The sequence below is a fragment of the Trifolium pratense genome, linkage group LG2 (assembly GCF_020283565.1).
Source record: "Trifolium pratense cultivar HEN17-A07 linkage group LG2, ARS_RC_1.1, whole genome shotgun sequence".
Lineage (NCBI taxonomy): Eukaryota > Viridiplantae > Streptophyta > Magnoliopsida > Fabales > Fabaceae > Trifolium > Trifolium pratense.
Genome location: NC_060060.1, coordinates 11,435,798 through 11,458,746, shown reverse-complemented (window position 1 = coordinate 11,458,746; position 22,949 = coordinate 11,435,798). Strand labels below are relative to the sequence as shown.

Sequence of the window (22,949 nt, the reverse complement as noted above, 5' to 3'; positions counted from 1 at the left end):
CTATGTGTATTCATAAAAAAAAAAAACACAATTTATTGATTGCATATAGTAACTAAATTACAATAAAAAATTATGTAAATGCATAACATGTCTTATTTATTGTTTAAGCACCCCGACATTTTGCCTCAGAATTCAAGTGAAGATGAACTTCACAATCTTTCGCCATTTGACAAAGCGACTCATGAGAAGAACCGAACATAGAAAGAGCTTTCTCTCCGCTTAGCTTATACTCCTTAACTTTAACCCTCATGCATATATCATCTTCGTCCACCATCACTCTTCTAATCAACATTGCTATTTGCTCCCTATAAACGATTCCTCCATCAGTTGCCTTCACCCTCACTGCCACCCCAAGCTCCTCTGACAACAAAGTAGCATTCATCTTTTGCTCGGCATAAAGGGGCCATGCAACCATAGGAACACCGCTAAGGATACTCTCCAAGACAGAATTCCAACCACAATGTGTTACAAAACCACCTGTTGCTGGATGTTTTAAAATCTCAGCCTGTGGGGCCCACATGGGGACACAAATCCCCAACTCTGAAGTCCTATTCACAAACCCCTCTGGTAAGTAATCCACCACTGCCAATCCATCACCACCCTTCCCTATGTTGAAAAACGCCGCAGATGCATCTTCCTCCATGGGTTGTCGCACCACCCAAATAAACCTCTGCTTACTCAACTCTAACCCATAAGCCAATTCTCTCATCTGAGCTTCTGACATCGTCCCACCACTTCCAAACGACAAATATATCACCGACTCATCTGGTTGCTTGTCAAGCCAACTTAAAATTAATTTCTCACCCTCGGTCTTCTCCTTTGGTTCAACGGTTCGCACAAGCGGTCCAATTGAATAAACCGGTCCTTTAGCAAACTGTCCCAAAATTCCATTTTCTGTAACGGCCTTAATAGCTGTCGGCTCTAAATCTTGCCACGTATTCATAAGAATCCCATCAACTGACAATATCTCCTTTACGGCTTCAACGTAGCCTTCGTGAATAGGCCCCCATGGGGCGACAAACGTTTCAAGTGTATCCTCAAACCGAAGCGGTTCACAACCCGGAATCAAAAGCGGTTCATGATCATTCGCGTGTCTAGAAAACGCTTCCTTTGTTATGAAAGGAAGGTAAATACTAACAGCAGAAAACCAAGCATTTGTTGCAAAGAAAACATAAGTAGACATGTGGAGATCACGTGCCATAGGTAAAGCCATAGTACCAAAGAGATCCACAATAAGAACTGATGGAGGAAATTTCATGGATAATATTTGAGATTGAATATAAGGAAGAGATTCAAACATAGTTAAAACAATTCTTAAACCCAACGATGGGTTGTTTGGATCAAGTTTGTCGGAGACATTGACTGGAGGTGTTACAACAACGTTGATGCCATTAAAGTTGGATGTTTGTTGAAGTATTTTTGATGTAGTTGTTCTGTCTGAATCGGATGAATCGGTGGTGACGATGAAGACGGTGACGTCGAAACCATGGTGAGTGGTAAGACGTTTTGCTAATTCCATGGTAGGAATTAAGTGTCCCATGCCAGGACTTGCTAGAATGGCTGCATGAATTTTTGGAGTGACCATGGTTGTAAAATGGAAATTAAAGAGATTTATGGAAGAAGCTTTTTCTTAAAGCAGAGCTTAATTTCTTGCTCTGTTATGAAGATGTTGAAGAGGTATTTATGGACATTGCTGCCAAATGGTGTAACGGAAGATCAATTCATTAATTTTCTCGCTGACACAAAATTTGTTCTTATATGTAAATCTTTTAATTATACGATGTACTGCTATTGTATTACATTAAAAAATGTTGCTCCGGTCCTGGATAAAATATTTTACTTTTTAGAGTCATTATAAAATTTATATATTTGGAATATATTATTGTTTAAATACATCAATTTCACAATAAATCTAAAAAGTAACATGTTTCTTATATATATATCGGAGGGAGTATTTAATTTAGTAAAATGAATAACTGCCATTTAAAAGTTGTCCGAAGAAAAATTTAAATTTATTGTTGCACTGTAAAAATTTGTAGTTTTTCTTTGACAAAATAAAACTAATAATAATAATAATAATAATAATAATAATAATAATAATAATTTGACAAAATAAAACAAAATAAAAATTTGTAAAAATTATGCAACTCATTCATTTATAATACTAGTGCGATTTTAGGTTTTGTTTGATTTTATGAAATGAAAGATAGAATAAAGAAAATTACAGAAACCAATAAATAAATTTGAATTAAAATAAATTTATTTATTGATTTTCGTAATTTTTCTTTCTTTCCACCATACCGAACACACCGTTAAGCCGTAGTAGTAATATTTTATTCTTACTTCTATAGTTCTACTAGTCATACATACTATACTACAAGTCATGTCAAGACAATACTAATTTTTAATATTTTTTTAAACAAAATTCCCCTTCATTTGAGTTACTTCATGAAGTAATGAGCATTCCAAGTTGGCGGACTTCAATGGTCTTTTATGCAACAATGTCAACTTTTGAAGAACTCCATTATGGCGGACTTAATCAAAATGATAGCATTGCAGGCAAGTGCCCCCACTTGCTTTAAATTTTTCCCTTACTGTACATAACTACATATACATCTGTGGACGTGGTTATGGTGCATAAGTTTCTTCCTTATGCTGTTGAATATTTTGGATTCACTTTAATTAGTTTATTAAAATAATTTAAATGTGTATAAAATTAAATATATTATCTTGTCATTATTATAAGGCTTAATGTTGAACGGGCTGTGATGAGTTTGACCGTTCTTTCTAGTCAGCCTATTGAGAGGTCCTTGCCTCCACTGATGAGTATATATTCTAGTCATCCCATTAAGCTAGACACACTGAAAAACATAACAAGCATAATCTCTCATCAGTGAGAGGTAGAAGCACCTTCTCAACCTTTCCTTAGTTTCAATCAATGGTGGATTCATCCGCTGTCATTCAAGGTACACAATTCCTTTCTTTGATCTTTTTTTTTTTTTTTGTTTTTTATTCCTTTCTTTGATCTATTATATTCAAAGTAGATATTCCTTTCTTTTTTTTTTTGTTTTTTATAATCATGTATCTATGATCTAAGGCTATAATTAAAACCTTTCAATTGGTATCAGAGCCGCTTAGATATATTTTATGGCTATTTACTTTTGAATCGATGAATTGAATTGTATGTCATATGATCTGTTTCCAGTAGTGGCTTTTATATATATAATAATTGCATACGTATACTGATTCAATTAAGATCGTCGCGTAGTGATATTAACATGTATATGCCATATGTTTGTTTTCAATTATATGTGTGTGGTTTTGAATCATGGCCTGATTAACTGTTGATAATCTTAATACATGAATCACTATTTTATTCATGAATCAACATGAACCGTGTATTATACTGTTACTTGGAATTTCTATTGTCGTTAATATTATGTGCTTTCATCGATAATTAGAAACGCATCAAGACGACAAATCTTCTTAAAATAATTGCGGCTAAAATCACGCGTTGAGAAATTGACAGTATAAATTTGTTTTGCCAAAAACCCAATATATTCAATCTCTGTAACGAATCGATTGAAGAATGATTCTTAAAATATTATTGGGATTTCTTCATGTTAATAAATAACGATCGAAACCTGTCCCTTACCGTCGCATTCCGCTATGTGTACAAGAACAAACCGGATTATTCGGCGGGTTATTGCAACCCGTTTCGCTGTAACTGGGCGAGGAAGACTTGTTCAACTTACATCAATGCCCACTCGCGGGCAGTAACACGTGATAGCGCGTGAGGTCTGCGTAATTAAATATTTTTTCGTCCTTTTGGCACAAATTTTGGACACTTAAAATATTTTACATTAATTATTACTTTGAGAATAAATTGTAATTTTCATATCATATTCTCAAAATATTTTGGTCCAAAATTAATATGGTAATTTCTTTACTCTTTTATGACACTTAAAGAAATTATTCACTCTCCAAATCAAATTAATTATGTGTCATTAAGGAATATATTTTATTCCATAAAATTAATTATATACTTTGTTTTATTTATGGAATCAAATTATGATATGATACCCGTAACATTTTTATAAATTAAATTTAAGAAAATTGTTTTATTTTAATATCATATTTTGATTTATGAGATACAAAATTTATTTTGTTAAACATATAAATATTTGGTGTTTATTAAATTTGATAATTGTGCACTATTTTACATAATATATTCGCAAAAGCTGAGTCTTAAATATTCGGTGTAAACAAAAATAAAAAATAAAAATTTAGTAGTCACCGATATGAATTATTTCAATAAAATATTACATTTTGAAATTATTAGACTCAATATTGTTGATTCGGACACCAAATATTGTATAAATCATATGTTGCCTCATTATTATCTTATGTTCACTTGTAAATTCTTAAGACAAATTAAATTATAACATTCTTATATTGATTTATTAAAATAGAGTTTTATGACTTGATATAACGGTTTTCTCTTTGACTACTTTTATGAACCGCTTGAGGTGACGTCGCAAAAAACTTCATGGAATTTGGCTAAAGTTATGACTCTACTTACAAGGATAAAAGTCACACTCTCAAATCTGTCTAAATATAAGATGATGTTATCAAATGGTATTCTCGCCAAATCATCAAAAGCCAATGACTCTAAAGACAAGGATAAATGTCACACTTTATGAGGTTAGTCACAGTTTTATCAAATTCTTTAACCTCTTGTGACCCATTACTGGTTCTTGCATATATGAAGAAATTTTTTTCTTCTTCTCTTGTTGTGCAATTATATAAATATAAAAGTGGAATCCTTTTCCAGAAAATTCTAAATAGAACTCTATAATGATTGTATATATATTTTTTCTCACAATAAAACTCCATTTTCAATTTATATTTAAGTTATAGTGGGAGTATTTAAAACTTTACTCTAAAAGTTCTATTCTGGATAAAATACAAAACTATTTTACACACTTTTATTTTAAATAATAACCCTTGCTATCATACTCTTTCGTATATAAATTCTAAAGTCATATTTATGATGTGCTAATTTAAAATACTTTTAAGCATGTTTTTTCTATTACTTGAATATGACTAAAATTGAGTAAATTAAATAGATTGTTTATGCATGATATTATTTTATCATATTCTTTTAAGCATAAACATTAATGATTTGTATAATTGTAATCTCACCTATCGTGGATACAATTATGCAAAGTATACTGACAACAATCATACCCTATCGGTGTGTTGTTGTTAATATAATGATTGTCATTACTCAATGTACTTTAATTTTATATATTTATATTTCAAATACTCTGTCACTATTAAAATGTTGTGACATAAGAACCGTACATTGAAATGTTATAGTTCTTACTTACTATTCTTAATACCCTTTGATGAGATTACAATAAGTAAGAAATTTTACTAAATATATTATAGCGCATGTAGCTACTATCTTAATTTTGCAATCCAATATTATTCTAATTTTAATCAATGAATTATTTAAACTTTATTTAAAAAAAAAAAAATTGGATTGCCATCTATCCCTAGATTTTGTTAAGTGGCGGACATAACCCTATCGGTGTGACGTTACTCAACACGATCTTCATGTGATAGAGAAATAGTTGAATATTTATTTAAAATATTTTCAAACTTTTAATTCAACTTTCATTCTCTATCAAGTGGGAGAATCCTCACTATGTATTGTGTGACGTAATGGACATACCCTATCGGTATGACATTGCTTAACATGATCATCCTTTCCTTGGTGTAAGAAAAATATCTAACCATTTTAAATATCATTCTTTGTCAAGTGAGGAAAATTCTACATGCAAATTAACTATAGCTAAGAAACAAATATATTTATTTGTTTCATAATTCTAGACATAAAACTACTGTAGAGACTTATATTGAGGATATTAATTATAGTCTTTTCTCATAAATTATTATATACTTCCATATCATTCTATGTTTTTGTAAACTCATTTTGTAAAAGCAATATGTCAAAATCTCAAATGCTTAACAACTCTATCAACAAAAATTCTATTTATTTTATGTCATTATTTTAAATGGTTTTAAATTGTACATTTGAGATATTCAATTTTTTCTATTTTCACTATATTTGACATATTTCAAACTATTGTTATTTTTCAACACTTATGGAAGTTAATGACTATTTTCTCATATATCCTCAATAATAATAAAATGTAAGTCTCGTGTATTTTCGCTGCGTGTAACCAAACTATTTCTCAAATGTGTGTGTCTATAATTGTAGCATTTGAGTTTTATGAGTGAGTTATTAAACTTTTAATATATATAGTCTCATACCCTATTTTATAACACTAGAGACTTAATCTCACTCATATGATGATAAACCTTTTATATATGATCATCATACTCTTTATATGATAGCTACTTTATATATAAAAATTCTTTTGAGAATTTTATTTGTTATAAGGAGATTTATATTATAAATTGTTAAGTGAAAATTAACAATCTCCTTAATTCTAAATGCAGAATATGTGGTTAACCGTGAAATCCAACACTTATAAAAATCTGCCATTGAAAAGTTTTGTATATATTGGATTTTATATTATCATTGAGTTACCACTTGTGTTAGTAATTCTGCTATATTCATGTGCAAAATGTGGTTGAGTTTGTGACACTCTAGTATTGAAATAAAATAAAATTATATATAACCACATATATATAGAAAATTTTGCACTAGCAAATAAGTATCCCACTGTTAAATATTACATGTCATAATATTTGTATATTAGTGATCACTAATGAAAACACTATAGAAAATTCCACCCATTCTTGTTTATATATGTGGGATCAGTGGGAGTGTGTACATAATATTATATACTATGAGCTCAAATAAGAAATTCCACTCTTGTTCATATATGTGAGATCAAATGAAAATATGTACACAATGATATAGACACAAAACTTAAAGTTATAATCTCACTCTTGCCATATACTTTTGCGCGCTAAATAAAATATGGCATAGCTTAAGAGACTTTAAATTTCAGTCTCATCCTACTATACTGAGATATATATCAACTCTTTAATCTCGGTAAGCATTATAATTAGATGCTTAAGTCAATTTGTTGGAAAATGCACAATTATCTCTTAGCATGCAAATATATTGTGCTTCTCTTTTACCAACACTACACATTCTATAAGGTCATAAATAGTAAGTACTACGTATAATATCAATACTCCTATCGAGTATGATATTGTGTTCTTAAAGTACTTATGAATTGCATAATCATAATTTGTTCATTATTGACATTCTTGTGGCCACATTAATCCATATCTTATTTTCTTTAAACTAAGTGGTTGTGTTAATCCAATTGGAGATTCTCCGGTCTCCTATTTCTTTATGGATTTTCATAGTCACAATTTTTTGCTAAAATTTGGATTAATTGAATGTCAAACGTTGTAGAACATTTAATGATTTTGACTAAAAGCAATTATTCTCTTAATAGGCTATCCCTATAAGTTAGTAATTACTTGACCTATGTGGATATTCTATGACTTTTATAAAATCAAAAACTCATTGGCAGAACCACTAACGACAGACTTATATATATTTGATCAAGTCTTCTATATTTTGGGTTAGTGGAAGTTTGTTGTAGCATTTTAGATGCATGGACCATTATTGGATTACAAATTCTTAATGTTATAATGTTAATCCATATTTACCACTCTATGTGAAATTTAAGGTGTATGGTGTATGATTTTGTTTGCCCTATCGGATTCAACTTCTGCATTGTTTATATCTTATGTTTCTTATACTATTTTAAAGACAAGTTTATTATTAATATTTGATATACTTCTATCACTATTCTTATGTTATTTTGATAACTAATTAAAGTAATCCAAGTGGGAGATTGTTGAATATTTTGGATTCACTTTAATTAGTTTATTAAAATAATTTAAATGTGTATAAAATCAAATATATTATCTTGTCATTATTATAAGGCTTAATGTTGAACGGGCCGTGATGGGTTGGACCGTTCTTTCTAGTCAGCCTATTGAGAGATCCCTGCCTCCACTGATGAGTATATATTATAGCCATCCCATTAAGCTAGACACACTGAAAAACATAACACGCATAATCTCTCATCAGTGAGAGGTAAAAGCACCTTCTCAACCTTTCCTTAGTTTCAATCAATGGTGGATTCATCCGCTGTCATTCAAGGTACACAATTCCTTTCTTTGATCTATTATATTCAAAGCAATATTTTAAGAACCGGACCGGAGATCGACCCGGTGTGGTCACTGGTTCATGGTTCAATCGGTTAGACCGGTTCAACCGTTATTGAACCGTTTATATGAACCGTTCATATAATTTTCGTATCTGGTAGCTAATAAACAAATTATCAGTAACAGAATAACATATACTTAGACATAAATTGACAAATTAACAAAATTTAGTTTTAAAGTGCATGATGTTCATACCAAGACCAAGTACTTAATAATACTTATACAAAGTCCAAATTCATAATACTTATACCAAATACATAATTCATACCAAATACTAAAACATAAATTCATAATCTAAATTCAAACATCAAAATATCAAATTAAGTCTCCCCTCTTCAAGTCTCCCATATTCAAGTTCAAACTCAAAGTACATGCATCGAATGATCAATCATTAAATTGATGGAAACCATCATCATCAACACCATTATAACTATTCACATCTTCTTGTGGAAATGAATCCAAATTAAGTCCCCCTCTTGAAGTCCAATGGTGGGTGCCAATTCACCTAAAAATAAAGTAAACAATTAAGTATAGCATTTTCATAAACTAAATACCACAATACAAGTATACAACTCAATGCACATAAGTAATAATCTCACTCTCACCTTCCTCATTGTCAATACCAATTATGGGAATTGATTCCTCATTGTAAAGCATACTTTCTATCTCATTGGAATCAAGAATGGGGGTAGAATTTGTATCTTCGTCCATGATCCAAAATTCAATGTCATCTATTCTCTCATAGTCTATAGGATCATAGGCTCCCATCTTGTTGAAGGCTCTAACAAAAGACAAAGATTATTCAATGTAAAAAGGATAATAAATAATGAAATGTAGAATATTGAAGGTAAAAATTAAAAATAATTGCATACCTATTTTTTAAACGCAAGTTGTAATGCACAAACACAAGATCATTCAACCTTTGATGCTCCAATCTATTCCTCTTTTTTGTATGTATTCTTTCAAAGACACTCCAATTCCTTTCACAACCCGATGATGAAGCAGTTTGACTAAGTATCTTAATTGCCCATTTTTGCACATTTGGCACACTATGTCCAAAAGTATTCCACCACATATCTATCAAAATCATAATAAAATTGAAATCATGATCAATATGTAGTTAAAGGTAAAGATGCACAATTTAAAAAACATTATATCAATTATACTTACCGGGACGCATATGCTTAATAGAATCAAGAGCCAATTGTTTGCCAAACTCACCAACCTTTCCACGATAAAGATTGGTTTCATTCAAGAATTTGGTCCGATTACCATCAACTTGTGTAGTCAACACTTCAAGAAATCCTGCCATAACCTCGGGCTTTTGGGACAAGTTCTCCTTATCATAATAGAATGCTGGGATTTTTTACAAGGTTTTGTACAAGGATTTTTTGTTCATGAAAATGCTCTTAATAGCTTTCTTTGCTCTAAACATGCCATCATACACATAACCAAGTGATGGCCTATCATCACCATCAACAATCCTTAACAAATATACTAGTGGTGCAACAATTTTAACAATAATCTCAACATCATTCCAAAATCTAGAATCTAGGATAACAGCAATGAAATCCCTAGCCTTTGGGTCTCTATAGTATCTAGACTCAACAAAAGTTTTGCTAGTTACCAAAGCTGTAAGATCATGTTGGTGTTTGTGAAGACTCTTCAATGCAATAAAGGTTGTGGCAAAACGAGTAGGACCAGGACGTATAATTTCTGTCCATCCTTCCCTCTTCCTCAAAAAAGCTAACAAAAACCCATGATTGTAAACAAACTTTGTAATTAATGATGCACGTTTTGCTAGACTTTGGACAAGTTCCATTTTTCCTATGTCGCCTAAAACCAAGTTTAGACAATGCGCAGCACATGGTGACCAGTAGATATGAGGATATTTATCATGTAGCATTCTTCCTGCTACTTTATAATTAGCGGCATTATCCGTTACAAGATGCACAACATTTTTAGGACCAACAAATTCAACCAATTCAACAAACAGATTACAAAGATTAGTTGCATCTTTAATAATATCTGAAGCATCGACGGATCTTATAAAACTAATTCCCATAGGACAATAAACTAGAAAGTTAATCAATTGCCTATTTTTTTGATCTTGCCACCCATCTGCCATGATTGTACATCCTGTTTCTACCCATTGACTACGACAACTATCAACTAGCAATTGGACATTTTTTTTCATATCAGATAATAATCTAGTTCTCATAGCATGATAATTTGGCCCTTTATATCCAGACCCAATAGAAGCAACTGCATCAAGCATTCGCTGATAAGACCTTGAATTCAAAGCATTCATAGGGATGCAATTTTCAAAGAAAAAAGTTGCAATAGCAATATCAACTTCATGCACAACTTTTTTACCTGCAAGCACACTCTTAATTGTTGGTTGCGCACCAGGGGTAGTTCTTGGAGCAAAGAAACTACCCACCTCTTGAGATGTAGCTGCTCTCTTTGGTGGTCGAGAGGAGGACGACACATGCACTGCTGGACGTGGTATTTCACTAGTGTCATCATCGGCCAATTCCACAACATTAGGACCAAAAGGATGTTCATCATCAAATGTCTCTGCAGCTCTCTTCTTCTTTGTTGAAGTTTCATTCAAACTCTCGAGCATCCTAAATCTGGTATCTGCATCCACTGTTTTGCAAATTTTTACATCACCAACTACTCCGGCAAGATGCTTTTTAAGTCGATGTATCCCTCCACCTTTAATAACTTTTTTGCAAAACATACATGTAAATCTTTTATTCCTTCCTTCTACAACATATGTGCAATAGTCCCAAGCAGGGTCTGACTTTTGTCGACATGATTGCATAGAGTCATCAGCTTGTGTTGGAGGAGCTGCTTGTGAAGATTGAGCAACAGAAGTTGATGCTGATGTCGACATAATTTTCTGAAATAGAAAATAAACTTTAAATTGGTAAACAAAGCAACAAATTACTAAAATTGGTTCATAATAATTATTCTACTTCACATGTGATAAACAAACTAACAAAATAGAAACTTTAAAAACCTAAAACAAACAAAGGACAAATTAGAAACTACTGTAATATAAGAAAAAAAAAACTTAGTTCTTGTTGCAATTAACGTAAAATAAGAAAAAAAAAACCTTTTCAAAATTGAAACAAGATTCTGAAAAATATTATTCTTGTTGCAATCTATCAATGTGTTGAAACAATATTTCCTAAAGCAAATAATATAAAGATGAAACCCATAAAAATAGAACAAAACCTTAGTTCTTCATTCCACAAATTAAGAAACAAATTAAGAAACCTAAACATAACAATAGGATAAATTTGTTTCATTCCACCATCTAATATAAGAAACAATTAACGAAGAAGAAGAAGAAAAAAAGTGCAGGTTACCAGTGGAGGGTTTTCACGAAGAAGAAGAAGAAAATAGGTGTTGGTTTTCCTTCAGCCGTTTTCACGCTCACTGGAAAGTGAAAGAGAAAAATTAGGGTTACACACAGGAAAAAAAAACACGTTAAATACACAGTTTTTTTTTTTTTTTTAAAAATTTTTAAAAGATTCCGAACCAGCCGGTTTTTTCAAACCGCTCCCGGTTCACCGGTTCGAACGGTTCCGGGCGGTTCGTACCGGTTTCAAGCGGTTTTTTCCCGGTTCTGCAGACTACCGGTTCTCAGCAGCAGCCCGGACCGCTCCTGTGTCCGGTTCCCGGTTGAACCGGCCGGTCCGGTCCGGTTCTTAAAACATTGATTCAAAGTAGATATGTTATAATCATGTATCTATGATCTAAGGCTATAATTAAAACCTTTCATATGCACCATGTATAAATAATGAAAATTATTTAACGCACCCATCATTTACTCTAGGTACTCTCATATGCTACCCCATTACTTGCGCGCCCCCCAATTGCTTAGCGCACCCCCCAAATTTTCCCCTTTTTCTCCCCTAGATTTCTTACGAGCCCCCCAATTTTTTTTCCTCCTCCAGATTTCTAGCGTGCCCCCCAATTTTTTTCCTCCTCCAGATTCTAGCGCATCCCCAAATTTCTAACGCGCCCCCCATTTCCAATTAAATAATAACTTTTGTTTCTTTGAAGTACATATTATAAGAATCTATTTTCAATTAATTGTGTTGGATGATTATATAGTCATATTTTAATTTAAAATTACATACTAAAACATGTACTGTAATTATGGTTTAATTTATTACAATTAACATAAATCAGTAGACGAAACCATTGGTTTTTTGTTTTATTACAAAATCATTAGACAATTATTTTAGTTTCACATAGAAAACTATCAAAACTATTAAACCATATTTATGGTTTCAGTAATAATCAGTATTTAAAATCATTAAACCATTTTACAATACAAATGATTTCATTGTATAACTATATGAAACCATTTAACCAGCATAATGGTTTTCAGGATTTTTAAAACCATAAAAATACAATATTGGTTTCAGTAAACACATAAAACCATTTTACAATACGAATGGTTTCACTGTTTAACTCTCAGAAACCATTTAACCAGCATAATGGTTTCCAAAATAATATTGCATAAATAGTAAGCAGGAGAGGTGCATGTAGCATGAAAGAATACATGCTCAACCCACAAGAAGGCCCAACGCAGCAACAAACAAAAAAAACAGGGGGAAGATTTGGGTTGTTTGATTAATCAGACGACTCATGCTTGATCAGGAGGGTGGAAGCACTAAGGCTTGTTGATCAAGAATCAAAGGCTAAAATGGAATGGCGCTTGGAAGTAACGATGCGCGCACGCGTAAGGGATTAGCGCCCGTGCCTTATGCACCATGCATAAGAAAAACACTTATGCATGATAACTTTTACCGGTACAGAGTATTATATTATAATTTTGTTGACACATATTTTAGTAAAAAAAAATCCATATGTAATATTATAATAATATCGGTTAGTGTATTTTTAATCCCTATAAAATTAGGAGTTTTTAAGTTATGTCTATAATTTTGGTTAAATGTGTTGAATCAATGTTTGAATTTTTTTCAAAGAAACTTAGGGATATTAATAGGATGGGATGGGAGAGAATGAGAAATATTTTTTCACTCCCTTTCTCACAATCTAAAATGTTTTTTATCTCTATATTTTTTTTGTGCAAATCTCCATCTTTATTCTTAGCCTCGAGTTAATAGTAAAAAATATTAAAGTTTAATCATAAAAAAAATTATTTGTAAAAAAATATTAAAGCTTAATCATAAAACAAATAATAAATTAACACTACAATAAAATTGCTATGGAGCGTCGGTCCAAAGCAGATTCTTTTTTTTTTGTTTACAATGAGCTGGGGATCGAACCCAGAACCTAGAGCGTATTACTCAAACCCCTCCCCATTAGACCAAACCTAGCATACTAGTCCAAAGCAGATTCTAAATGACAAAAAAATGGGCACTACAAGGTCTTTAGTGTCGATTAAGAGTTCAGTGTAGTGACGGACGCTAAAAAAGTCCAAGCTAGATTGTCGCGTCCAATAGAAGTTAAGTAGCGTCTGTATGAGGAGAAGGAGACACTATACGGAAGCTACAATCAAATGTATTTGGCATACACTAGCTTCAGATTTTGTGTGATGCTATCGATTGCATATAGTAACTAAATTACAATAAAAAACAAATTATGTAAATGCATTTCATATGAGATAAAACATGTCTTATTTATTGTTTAAGCAACTCGACTTTTCGCCTCATAGTCTTTCGTCATCTGACAAAACGACTCATGAGAAGAACCGGACACAGAAAGAGCTTTCTCTCCGCTTAGCTTATACTCCTTGACTTTAACCCTCATGCTTATGTCATCTTCATCGACCATCACTCTTCTAATCAACTTTGCTATTTGTTCCCTAAAAATGATTCCTCCATCCACCTTCATCCTCAACGCCACCCCAAGCTCCTCTGACAACAAAGTAGCATTCATCTTCTGCTCGGCATAAAGCGGCAACGCAACCATCGGAACACCGCTAAAGATACTCTCCAATACATAATTCCAACCGCAGTGTGTTACAAAACCACCAGTTGTTGGATGTTTTAAAATCTCAGCTTGTGGATCCCACATGGGAACACAAATCCCCACCTCCTTTGTCCGATTCACAAACCCTCCTAGTAAGTAATCCACCAATGTTGATGCATTGCCACCCTTCACTGTATCGAAAAATGCCGCAAATGCATCGTTCTCTATGGGTTGTCGCACAACCCAAATAAACCTCTGTTGACTCAACTCTAACCCGTAAGCCAATTCTCTCATCTAACCTTTTGACATCGTCCCACCACTCCCAAACAACAAATACAGCACTGTCTCATCAGGTTGCTGATCAAGCTAACTTAAAATTAATTTCTCACCCTCCCTCTTCTACTTCGGTTCAACAGTTCGCACAAGCCCCAATGGATAAACCAATGGATAAACATAACTTTACGACTTCAACATAACTTTCGTGACTAGGCCCCAATGGATAAACTAATTGATTGAGTGTATCCTGAAACCTAAGTGGTTCACAACCTGGAATCAAAAGCGGTTTGTGATCATTAGCGTGTCTTGAAAATGCTTTCTTTGTGATGAAAGGAAGATAAATATTAACAACAAAGAACCAAGCACTGGTAGCAAGGAAAACATAAATAGACATATGGAGATCACGTGCCATAGGTAAAGCCATAGTACCAAAGAGATCCACGATAAGAACTGATGGAGGAAATTTCATTGATAATATTTGAGATTGAATAAAAGGAAGAGATTCAAACATAGTTAAAACAATTGTTAAACCCAACGATGGGTTGTTTGGATCAAGTTTGTCGGAGACATCCACCGGAGGTGTTATAATGACGTTGATGCCATTAAGGTTGGATGTTAGTTGAAGTATTTTTGATGTAGTTGGTGTGTCTTGATGAATATTTTGCAAGTGTACAAATAGCCGTCAAGTAGTATAAAAATCGTTCTTTCCACATGGATTGTTGTAATTCAAAAACTAATTGAATTCATATTTAAACATATAAATTTCAATGTAAAAATGGAGGGGAATTTGTTGATTCAAATTTCGATCACAAGAATTGGAAATAACTTAAGATTAAAATCAATAGGAGAACAACGATTGATCCTTTTGGTTCATCTAATTACTACTTCTCTTGGTAATTTCATGTATAATAACGAATTTACTCAATTTAGTTTCACGATTAGATTAAATCAAAAATAATTATGCCCAATGTCTTGGTAACATAATCCTCTCCCTTGATCATCGATCCCTAATGTCTTAGGTAATCTATTATCAATTGAGGTTTACAACCTTTAATCCTTTAATCTCAATTAATGATCCGAAATGTCTTAAGTCAAAGTTAATTGATCAATCGTTCCTAGATCGATCATTCATTCCTATCGTCATAGTAAAACAAATAATTGAAAACATTACACAATTGATCAAATTATGCAAAGCATTAAGAACAAGGAATGATTGAAGAAACTAACTTCGTAATTCATTAATTATAACATATGATAATCACATAGTTTAAGAGAAATAATAATAAGAATCCCCTAAGGATCAATCATGAGAATTTAGTTACACATAGTAATAAAAGACATTACAATCAAAGAAATGAAAGAAAGCATGATTACAAGATGATCTTGATGTGTTTCCACCTTCAAATCCTTGTCTCCAAGCTCCTTGATCTTCAAAAGTTCTCAAAATTGATGTTTCCAATGCTATTTTTCGATCCCCTATCTCAGATCTGCGTTTTCCTTTTATAACCGGAGTCAATAAATGAGAATTTCGCCTCAGGCACAAGCATTTTCGCCCCAGGCACAGAATTTTCGCCTGAGGCACCAACATTTTCGCCCCAGGCGAACAGGCAAACAGAGAGGTACTTTTTCTGGTGAAATTTTCGCCTGAGGCACAGGAATTTTCGCCTCAGGCGAAATAGCAAACAGAGAGGTACTTTTCAACTGGAACGTTTCGCCTCAGGCACAGGATTTTTCGCCTGGGGCGCAAAAAGCAGAATATTAGCTATTTTTCTTCATTCTTCAGCTACTTTCATCCTTTGCAAATATCTTCAAACTAGTGCATTATTCTTCCATGAAATGAGTTACAATTCTTCTAAAAACACTTGAAATTGGTCTTATTTTCATGTAATGACGCATGTCATCATGTCTGAATCGGACGAATTAGTGGTGACGATGAAGACAGTGACGTCGAAACCATGGTGAGTGGTAAGACGTTTGGGTAATTCCATAGATGGAATTAAGTGTCCCATGCCTGGACTTGCTAGAAGTGGTAAGACGTTTTCTTAGAGACAGAGCTTGATTTCTTGCTTGTTTTGCTCTGTTAAAGTCACTTATTGTTCCAAGCAGATTGAAGATGTATATTTATGGACATTGCTGCCAAATGGGTGTAACAAGGAAGATCAATTCATTAATGTAAACCTTTAATTTTACCTGGGACATAGAATAAGGCACTTTTTGGATATTCTAAAACAGAGCAGAATATATCATCATGATGGAGTTTAATCGAATAAATATTTTATTTCATTGTTTAGATATTTTACGATGAGCATAATAAAATTCTTGTTACCTTATTTGGAAAGTAAACGGAATATAATGCATTATAATTTTTTTTCTGTCAATTCTATCCTTATTTAAAAAAATATTATGTAGACTTAAAAATCATAGTATATTCTTTCTTTTTTTACTAAAACATATTATTCTTTCTTTCTTTCTTTTTACTCACTATACTAACGAGTATATTATGGGAGTGCTTTATTGTATTTTTTTAAGATCGCACACATTGGTTGAAATAGTATTTTTCTTTATATTTTACAAAAGCTTTTTGTCAGAGTACTATGGATGTTTGGTTCTATATGTTCGTGGATCTCATAAGTGTGTTGCTATGTAACTAATGATACTCTCTCATGTAAATCTTTTCGATCACTTTCTCACTCTCTCATGTATTTCTTTCATTTCACTTTTTTCCATAAAAGTTGTCTAAAAAAATTAATTTTTTTTTGTTTACAACATTATTATTGAAGATCGAACATTAAATCTCATGGATACTAATCAAATCTCTTATCATTTTTGTTTCCTATAAGTTTCTGTTCCTATATATAAATATCTCGAATTTTGCCACAAGTTTTGGTTGCTCAAATATTTTCTGTCATAACTTTTGGTTCATACTTTTAATCAAACTCTTGTGTACTTTCACATTTTAAATGATATTTTGTGTTCATGATTATAATATTATAAGAACCACCCTCACAAAATTTTAGAATTTTTTAACATAAGATGAATTTTTTATGCGCAAAAAAGAAAAAAAAATCATATTTAATTCATCTTTGTTTAAAAACTTATAGAAATTTTTATTTATGAACTTTTATGCGCGGAAGAAGATATCGACTCTTACAATGTGTTGAATCAATGTTTGAATTTTTTTGAGAAATTTAGAATTGTCAATAGGGCGAGACAGGAGTGAGAAATATTTTTTCACTCCCTTTCTCACTATCTAAAATGTTTTTGATCTCCATATTTTTTTGGGTCAAATCTCCATCTTTATTCTTAGCTTCAAGTTAATATTAAAAAATATTAAACTTTAATCATAAAACAAATTAATAGCAAAAAATATTAAAGTTTAATCATAAAATAAATAATAAATTAACACTACAACAAAATTGCTATGAAGCGTCGGCGCAAAGCAGATTTTGAATGCCAAAAAACTAACGCTACAAGATCTTTAGCATTGATTTAGAGTCAGTGTAGTGGCGGACGCTAAAAAAAGTCCAAGCTACACTGTTGCGTCCAATAGAAGCTAAGTAGCGTATGTATGAGGAGACACTATATGGAAGCTACAATCAAACGTATATGGCAAACACTAGTAGCTTCGTTTTTAGTGTGACACTATATGCATTGTTTTGGTTTTATCCATTATTGACAATAAAGTCCTTTTTCTTATATGAATGATACCAACAGATACCAACAGTGACAGAACAACTTGAGTTCACAAAATATTGACAAAAAAATTAGTCATCATGTGCTCCACAGGTCTCCCAAAGTTGATTAGTCATGACTAATGGCAGTGAAAACTTCGTACCAATGTGATGGTAAAAAAAATTGGATATATAATTAACTTTCGAAATAAAATATTATTTTTTTAACAAACTTTTGAAATAAAATATTAATAAAAAACAAAAAAATTAAAAGAAAATCACGAGTAACAATCATAGATGTAATGCATCAGAAATTGTGTTGCCAAATAATATAAATCAAACTCTAGACTAATAGTAAAGACTTTAACACATATTGAATTGGTACAGTCAAACTATATAAATCCAAAAACCCTTTATGTATTTTTATTTTTTTTTATGTATGTTAAATTTAAAAGTGTATACTAGTCTATATTAGAGCTGTCAAAATGGGCTAGCCCGAATGGGCCGGCCCGCCAAGCCCGATTTTTTCCCGGGCTCGGGCCTTGAAAATCCTAGCCCGAATTATTTTCGGGCTTTTTAGCCCGACCCGACAAAGACCGATTAAAATATGGACTAGCCCGAATGGGCCACGGGCGGCCCGCAAGCCCGAAAAAATTAAAATTAAAAAAATAAAATAAAATATAAATATAAATAATTTATTTTGGATGATTTTAAATTAGTTTGTAATATAAATTATAAAACATCGTCCGCTACTTAAGTAGCAGATGAGTAAAAAAATGGCACCCAAGAAACTCGTAGGTAGCGGATGAGTAAAAATAGGACATACGAGAAACTCGTACGTAGCGGATGACTAAAAATAGGGCGCGCGAGAAAGTCGTAGGTAGCGGATGAGTAAAAATATGACGCACGAGAAACTCGTAAGTAGCGGATGCGTAAAAATAGGTCGCGAGAAACTCGTAGGTAGTGGATGAGTAAAAATAGGGCGCGCGAGAAACTCGTACGTAGTGGATGAATAAAAATAAGGCGCGCGAGAAACTCGTACGTAGCGGATGAGTAAAAATAGGGCGCGCGAGAAAGTTGTAGGTAGCGGATGAGTAAAAATATGACGCGCGAGAAGATCGTAGGTAGTGGATGAGTAATAATAGGGCGCGCGAGAAACTCGTAGATAGGGGATGAGTAAAAATACGGCGCGCGAGAATTATTATATATATATAGCGGATGAGTAAAAAATAGGACGCGCAAGAATGATTAATGCTATTTATATGGTTGAGTTTGAGCACTAGAAGTAAAAAAAAAAATTTAAAAATAAACCGGGCCGGCCCGAAAGCCCGACTACCCGTACCGGGCCGGGCTCGGACACTAATTTTGGTAGCCCGTTTTTTATCCGGGCTTTTTAGCCCGACCCGACGAAGCCCGAAGCCCGACCGGGCCGGCCCGAAATTGGCCGAGCCGCCCGTTTTGACAGCTAGTCTATATCTCCAAAACGTTTACATATTTAACAAGTACTTATGCCCAAATAGTGCGATATTCCTACCAACTGAAATAAGTTCACGGAGACTTTTATGATATTTCTAATATCCACCATTGAGACCTAGCTGTATTTTTGTGTGTCAATTTTTTTTTTTGTCAAACAAAATATATAACCTCTTGTGTTTTAGGGAAAAAGATAGAGTTTCATCAAGAGATAATAAAATATGTCGATAGTTATTTCATTTATAGACGAAATTTGGATACTATGGAGTATTATTATTTAAATGGTTCAATTTTAAATAAAATTCGCCAATCGGAGTTCAACTATTTAAAAATTTAATGTCTAAAAGAGTTATAGAGAAACTTATGTGTTAAAAAAAAAGATTAAGTAATTTTTTTCACACTTGTATGGTTGCAATCCTACTATTTTTTCTTTATTTATACGAAAATTGATTATTTTAAAAGAATTATAACTTTTTTAAAAAAATTATATTTATATTTTAAAACACACCAATTAGTAAAAGACAAAACTTAGGTGCTATTTCATAGATGTTAATGTTGTTCACAAATTACAACATGTCATGTGAACTAATTTTTATAGTTAAATTTAACGTAAAAAATTTGTTTATGCACTCCTATCGATTACACATTTCATGTATGGAGGAAAGTTTTATGTATCCTAGCTAGTCACTAAATAGTTGATTATATATCATTGTATCGAGCATTTGATTATTAATAATACGAGTTAAGTATGTGATTAAAGAAACATCAATGAACATATATACTCATAAAACATAAAAATAAAACTCCACATTTTATTGATTACATAGTAACTAATTAAATTACTAAGATATTGAATTCAAGTGTTTAATGAACTCTTCCTAAAACGAATCGTTCAGAAGAATTTAAGTTCAATTTATGATAGGAATAATTATTGGCTAGACTTTATTACTTAGCGGCTGACATCTAGATTCACAGACTCCTTCCTCTTGAGAACCATAAGGTTTTAACGCAAAAAGAAAAATACAAAAGAAAAAACTATGTAAATACATTTCATGTGGTAAAAAAATGTCTTATTTATTGTCTAAGCACCGCAACCTTTCCCCTCAAAACTCTGGTGGAGAAGAATTTCACAGTCTTTCGTAATCTGACAAAGCGACTCGTGAGATGAACCGAACACAGAAATAGCTTTCTCTCCGCTTAGCTTATACTCCTTAACTTTAACCCTCATGCCTATATCACCTTCATCCACCATCACTCTTCTAATCAACTTTGCTATTTGTTCCCTAGAAATGATTTCTCCATCCGCCTTCACCCTCACCGCCACCCCAAGCTCCTCTGACAACAACGTAGCATTCATCTTCTGCTCGGCATAAAGCGGCCACGCAACCATCGGAACACCGCTAAGGATACTCTCCAACACAGAATTCCAACCACAGTGTGTTACAAAACCACCAGTTGCTGGATGTTTTAAAATCTCAGCTTGTGGGGCCCACATGGGAACACAAATCCCCACCTCCTTTGTCCGATTCACAAACCCTTCTGGTAAGTAATCCACCAATGTTGATGCATTGCCACCCTTCGCTGTGTCGAAAAATGTCGCAAATGCATCGTCCTCTATGGGTTGTCGCACTACCCAAATAAACCTCTGCTGACTCAACTCTAGCCCGTAAGCCAATTCTCTCATTTGACCTTTTGACATCGTCCCACCACTCCCAAACGACAAATATATCACCGACTCATCTGGTTGCTGGTCAAGCCACCTTAAAATTACTTTCTCACCCTCCCTCTTCTCCGCTGGTTCAACGGGTCGTACAAGCGGTCCAATCGGATAAACCGTTCCTTTAGAAAATAATCGTCCTATAATTCCATTTTTTGTAAGAGCCTTAATAGATACCGGCTCTAAATCTTGCCATGTGTTCATCAGAATTCCATCAACAGACAATATCTCCTTTCCGGCTTCAAGGAAACTTTCATGACTAGGCCCCCACGGGGAAACAAACGGTTCGAGTGTATCCTCAAACCGAATCGGTTCACAACCCGGAATCAAAAGTGGTTCGTGATTATTAGCGTGTCTTGAAAATGCTTCCTTTGTGAGGAAAGGAAGATAAATACTAACAGCAGAGAACCAAGCATTGGTAGCAAGGAAAACATAACTAGACATGTGGAGATCACGTGCCATAGGTAAAGCCATTGTACTAAAGAGATCCACAATAAGAACTGATGGAGGAAATTTCATGGATAATAATTGAGATTGAATAAAAGGAAGAGATTCAATCATAGTTAAAACAATTGTTAAACCCAACGATGGGTTGTTTGGATCAAGTTTGTCGGAAACATCGACCGGAGGTGTTATAATGACGTTGATGCCATTGAGGTTGGATGTTAGTTCAAGTATTTTTGACGTAGTTGTTGTGTCTGAATCGGTGGTGACGAAGAAGACGGTGACGTCGAAACCATGGTGAGTGGTAAGACGTTTGGCTAATTCCATGGTTGGAATTATGTGTCCCATTCCAGGACTGGCTAGTATGGCTGCATGAATTTTTGGGGTCACCATAGACATGGTTGAAATAATAATATGGAAATGATAAGAGATTTATAGAAGAAGCTTTTTCTTAGAAACAGAGCTTAGTTTCTTTCTAGTGTTGCTCTGTTTTAATACTAAGAGGTTTATTGTTGTTTCATGAAGATGAAGAGGTATTTATGGACATTGCTAAACGGTGTAACTCAAGATCAGTTATTTATTTATTTTCTTGCTAGACATAGTTAATTTCTTTTAATGTAAATAAATCTTTTAATTATTCAGCTGGACATTTTGTCAAAAAAAATTTATTCAGATGGACATGAATCTTTTTTAAAATGTAAATCTTTTAATTATAGGAGTATGATCCCATCGTTGACAATTATTTTAATTTCTTTTCTTTTTAATCTTCATTTTTTGTAACAAAAAAAAAATTATTTTCTTTTTTACTATTTTAAATCAGATTAATAGTAAAAAAATATTAAAATTAAATTATAAAATAAATAATAAATTAAAATATTATTGTGGGTTTTATGACAACTATAAATATCACATGTAAATAAAATTTGTACATATGTATTGTCTCAAAATATAAATAAATATAACATATAAAACACTTGAATATACACATATAAAGATTTTTTTTTTTAAATAGTGTTCCGAGCATAGGTGGAACCAAGGGGCGGCTGGGGTGGATCATGACCACCCCCCAAAAAATCGAAAATTATAGAAATGGTTTTTACATTTTATATTATATAATG

At 32.8% G+C, this 22,949-nt stretch overlaps 3 protein-coding genes and 1 pseudogene across 3 annotated transcripts; all 4 read right to left on the bottom strand.

Annotated features, from left to right (window-relative positions):
• Window positions 1-14: 14 nt before the first annotated feature.
• On the bottom strand, window positions 15-1,869 carry LOC123909682 (UDP-glycosyltransferase 72E1-like). Its single transcript, XM_045960554.1, has one exon. It carries the CDS (start codon window positions 1,583-1,585, stop codon window positions 104-106), a length of 1,482 nt encoding a protein of 493 aa, XP_045816510.1. The 5' UTR covers window positions 1,586-1,869; the 3' UTR covers window positions 15-103.
• Window positions 1,870-8,723: 6,854 nt separating this feature from the next.
• On the bottom strand, window positions 8,724-11,191 carry LOC123904170. The gene is made up of 4 exons (XM_045953860.1): window positions 10,666-11,191; window positions 9,162-9,366; window positions 8,895-9,070; window positions 8,724-8,794 (listed from the first exon to the last, which is right to left on the bottom strand). The coding sequence occupies exons 1-4, from the start codon at window positions 11,189-11,191 to the stop codon at window positions 8,724-8,726; spliced, it is 978 nt and encodes a 325-aa protein (XP_045809816.1).
• Window positions 11,192-13,965: 2,774 nt separating this feature from the next.
• Window positions 13,966-17,350, bottom strand: LOC123904169 (annotated as a pseudogene).
• Window positions 17,351-20,462: 3,112 nt separating this feature from the next.
• LOC123908915 (UDP-glycosyltransferase 72E2-like) lies at window positions 20,463-22,360 on the bottom strand. Its single transcript, XM_045959645.1, has one exon. It carries the CDS (start codon window positions 22,228-22,230, stop codon window positions 20,752-20,754), a length of 1,479 nt encoding a protein of 492 aa, XP_045815601.1. The 5' UTR covers window positions 22,231-22,360; the 3' UTR covers window positions 20,463-20,751.
• Between the last annotated feature and the right edge of the window lie 589 nt (window positions 22,361-22,949).

What these genes read in the sequence shown, in the direction of transcription:
- LOC123909682 (XM_045960554.1), bottom strand. Translation starts at nt 1,585, where the DNA reads ATGGTCACTCCAAAAATTCATGCAGCCATTCTAGCAAGTCCTGGCATG.
- LOC123904170 (XM_045953860.1), bottom strand. Translation starts at nt 11,191, where the DNA reads ATGTCGACATCAGCATCAACTTCTGTTGCTCAATCTTCACAAGCAGCT. An exon ending in AACTTGCGTTTAAAAAATAG is followed by an intron (nt 9,071 to 9,161) that starts GTATGCAATTAT and finishes GTCTTTTGTTAG; the next exon opens with AGCCTTCAACAAGATGGGAG. An exon ending in TGGTATTGACAATGAGGAAG is followed by an intron (nt 8,795 to 8,894) that starts GTGAGAGTGAGA and finishes CTTTATTTTTAG; the next exon opens with GTGAATTGGCACCCACCATT.
- LOC123908915 (XM_045959645.1), bottom strand. Translation starts at nt 22,230, where the DNA reads ATGTCTATGGTGACCCCAAAAATTCATGCAGCCATACTAGCCAGTCCT.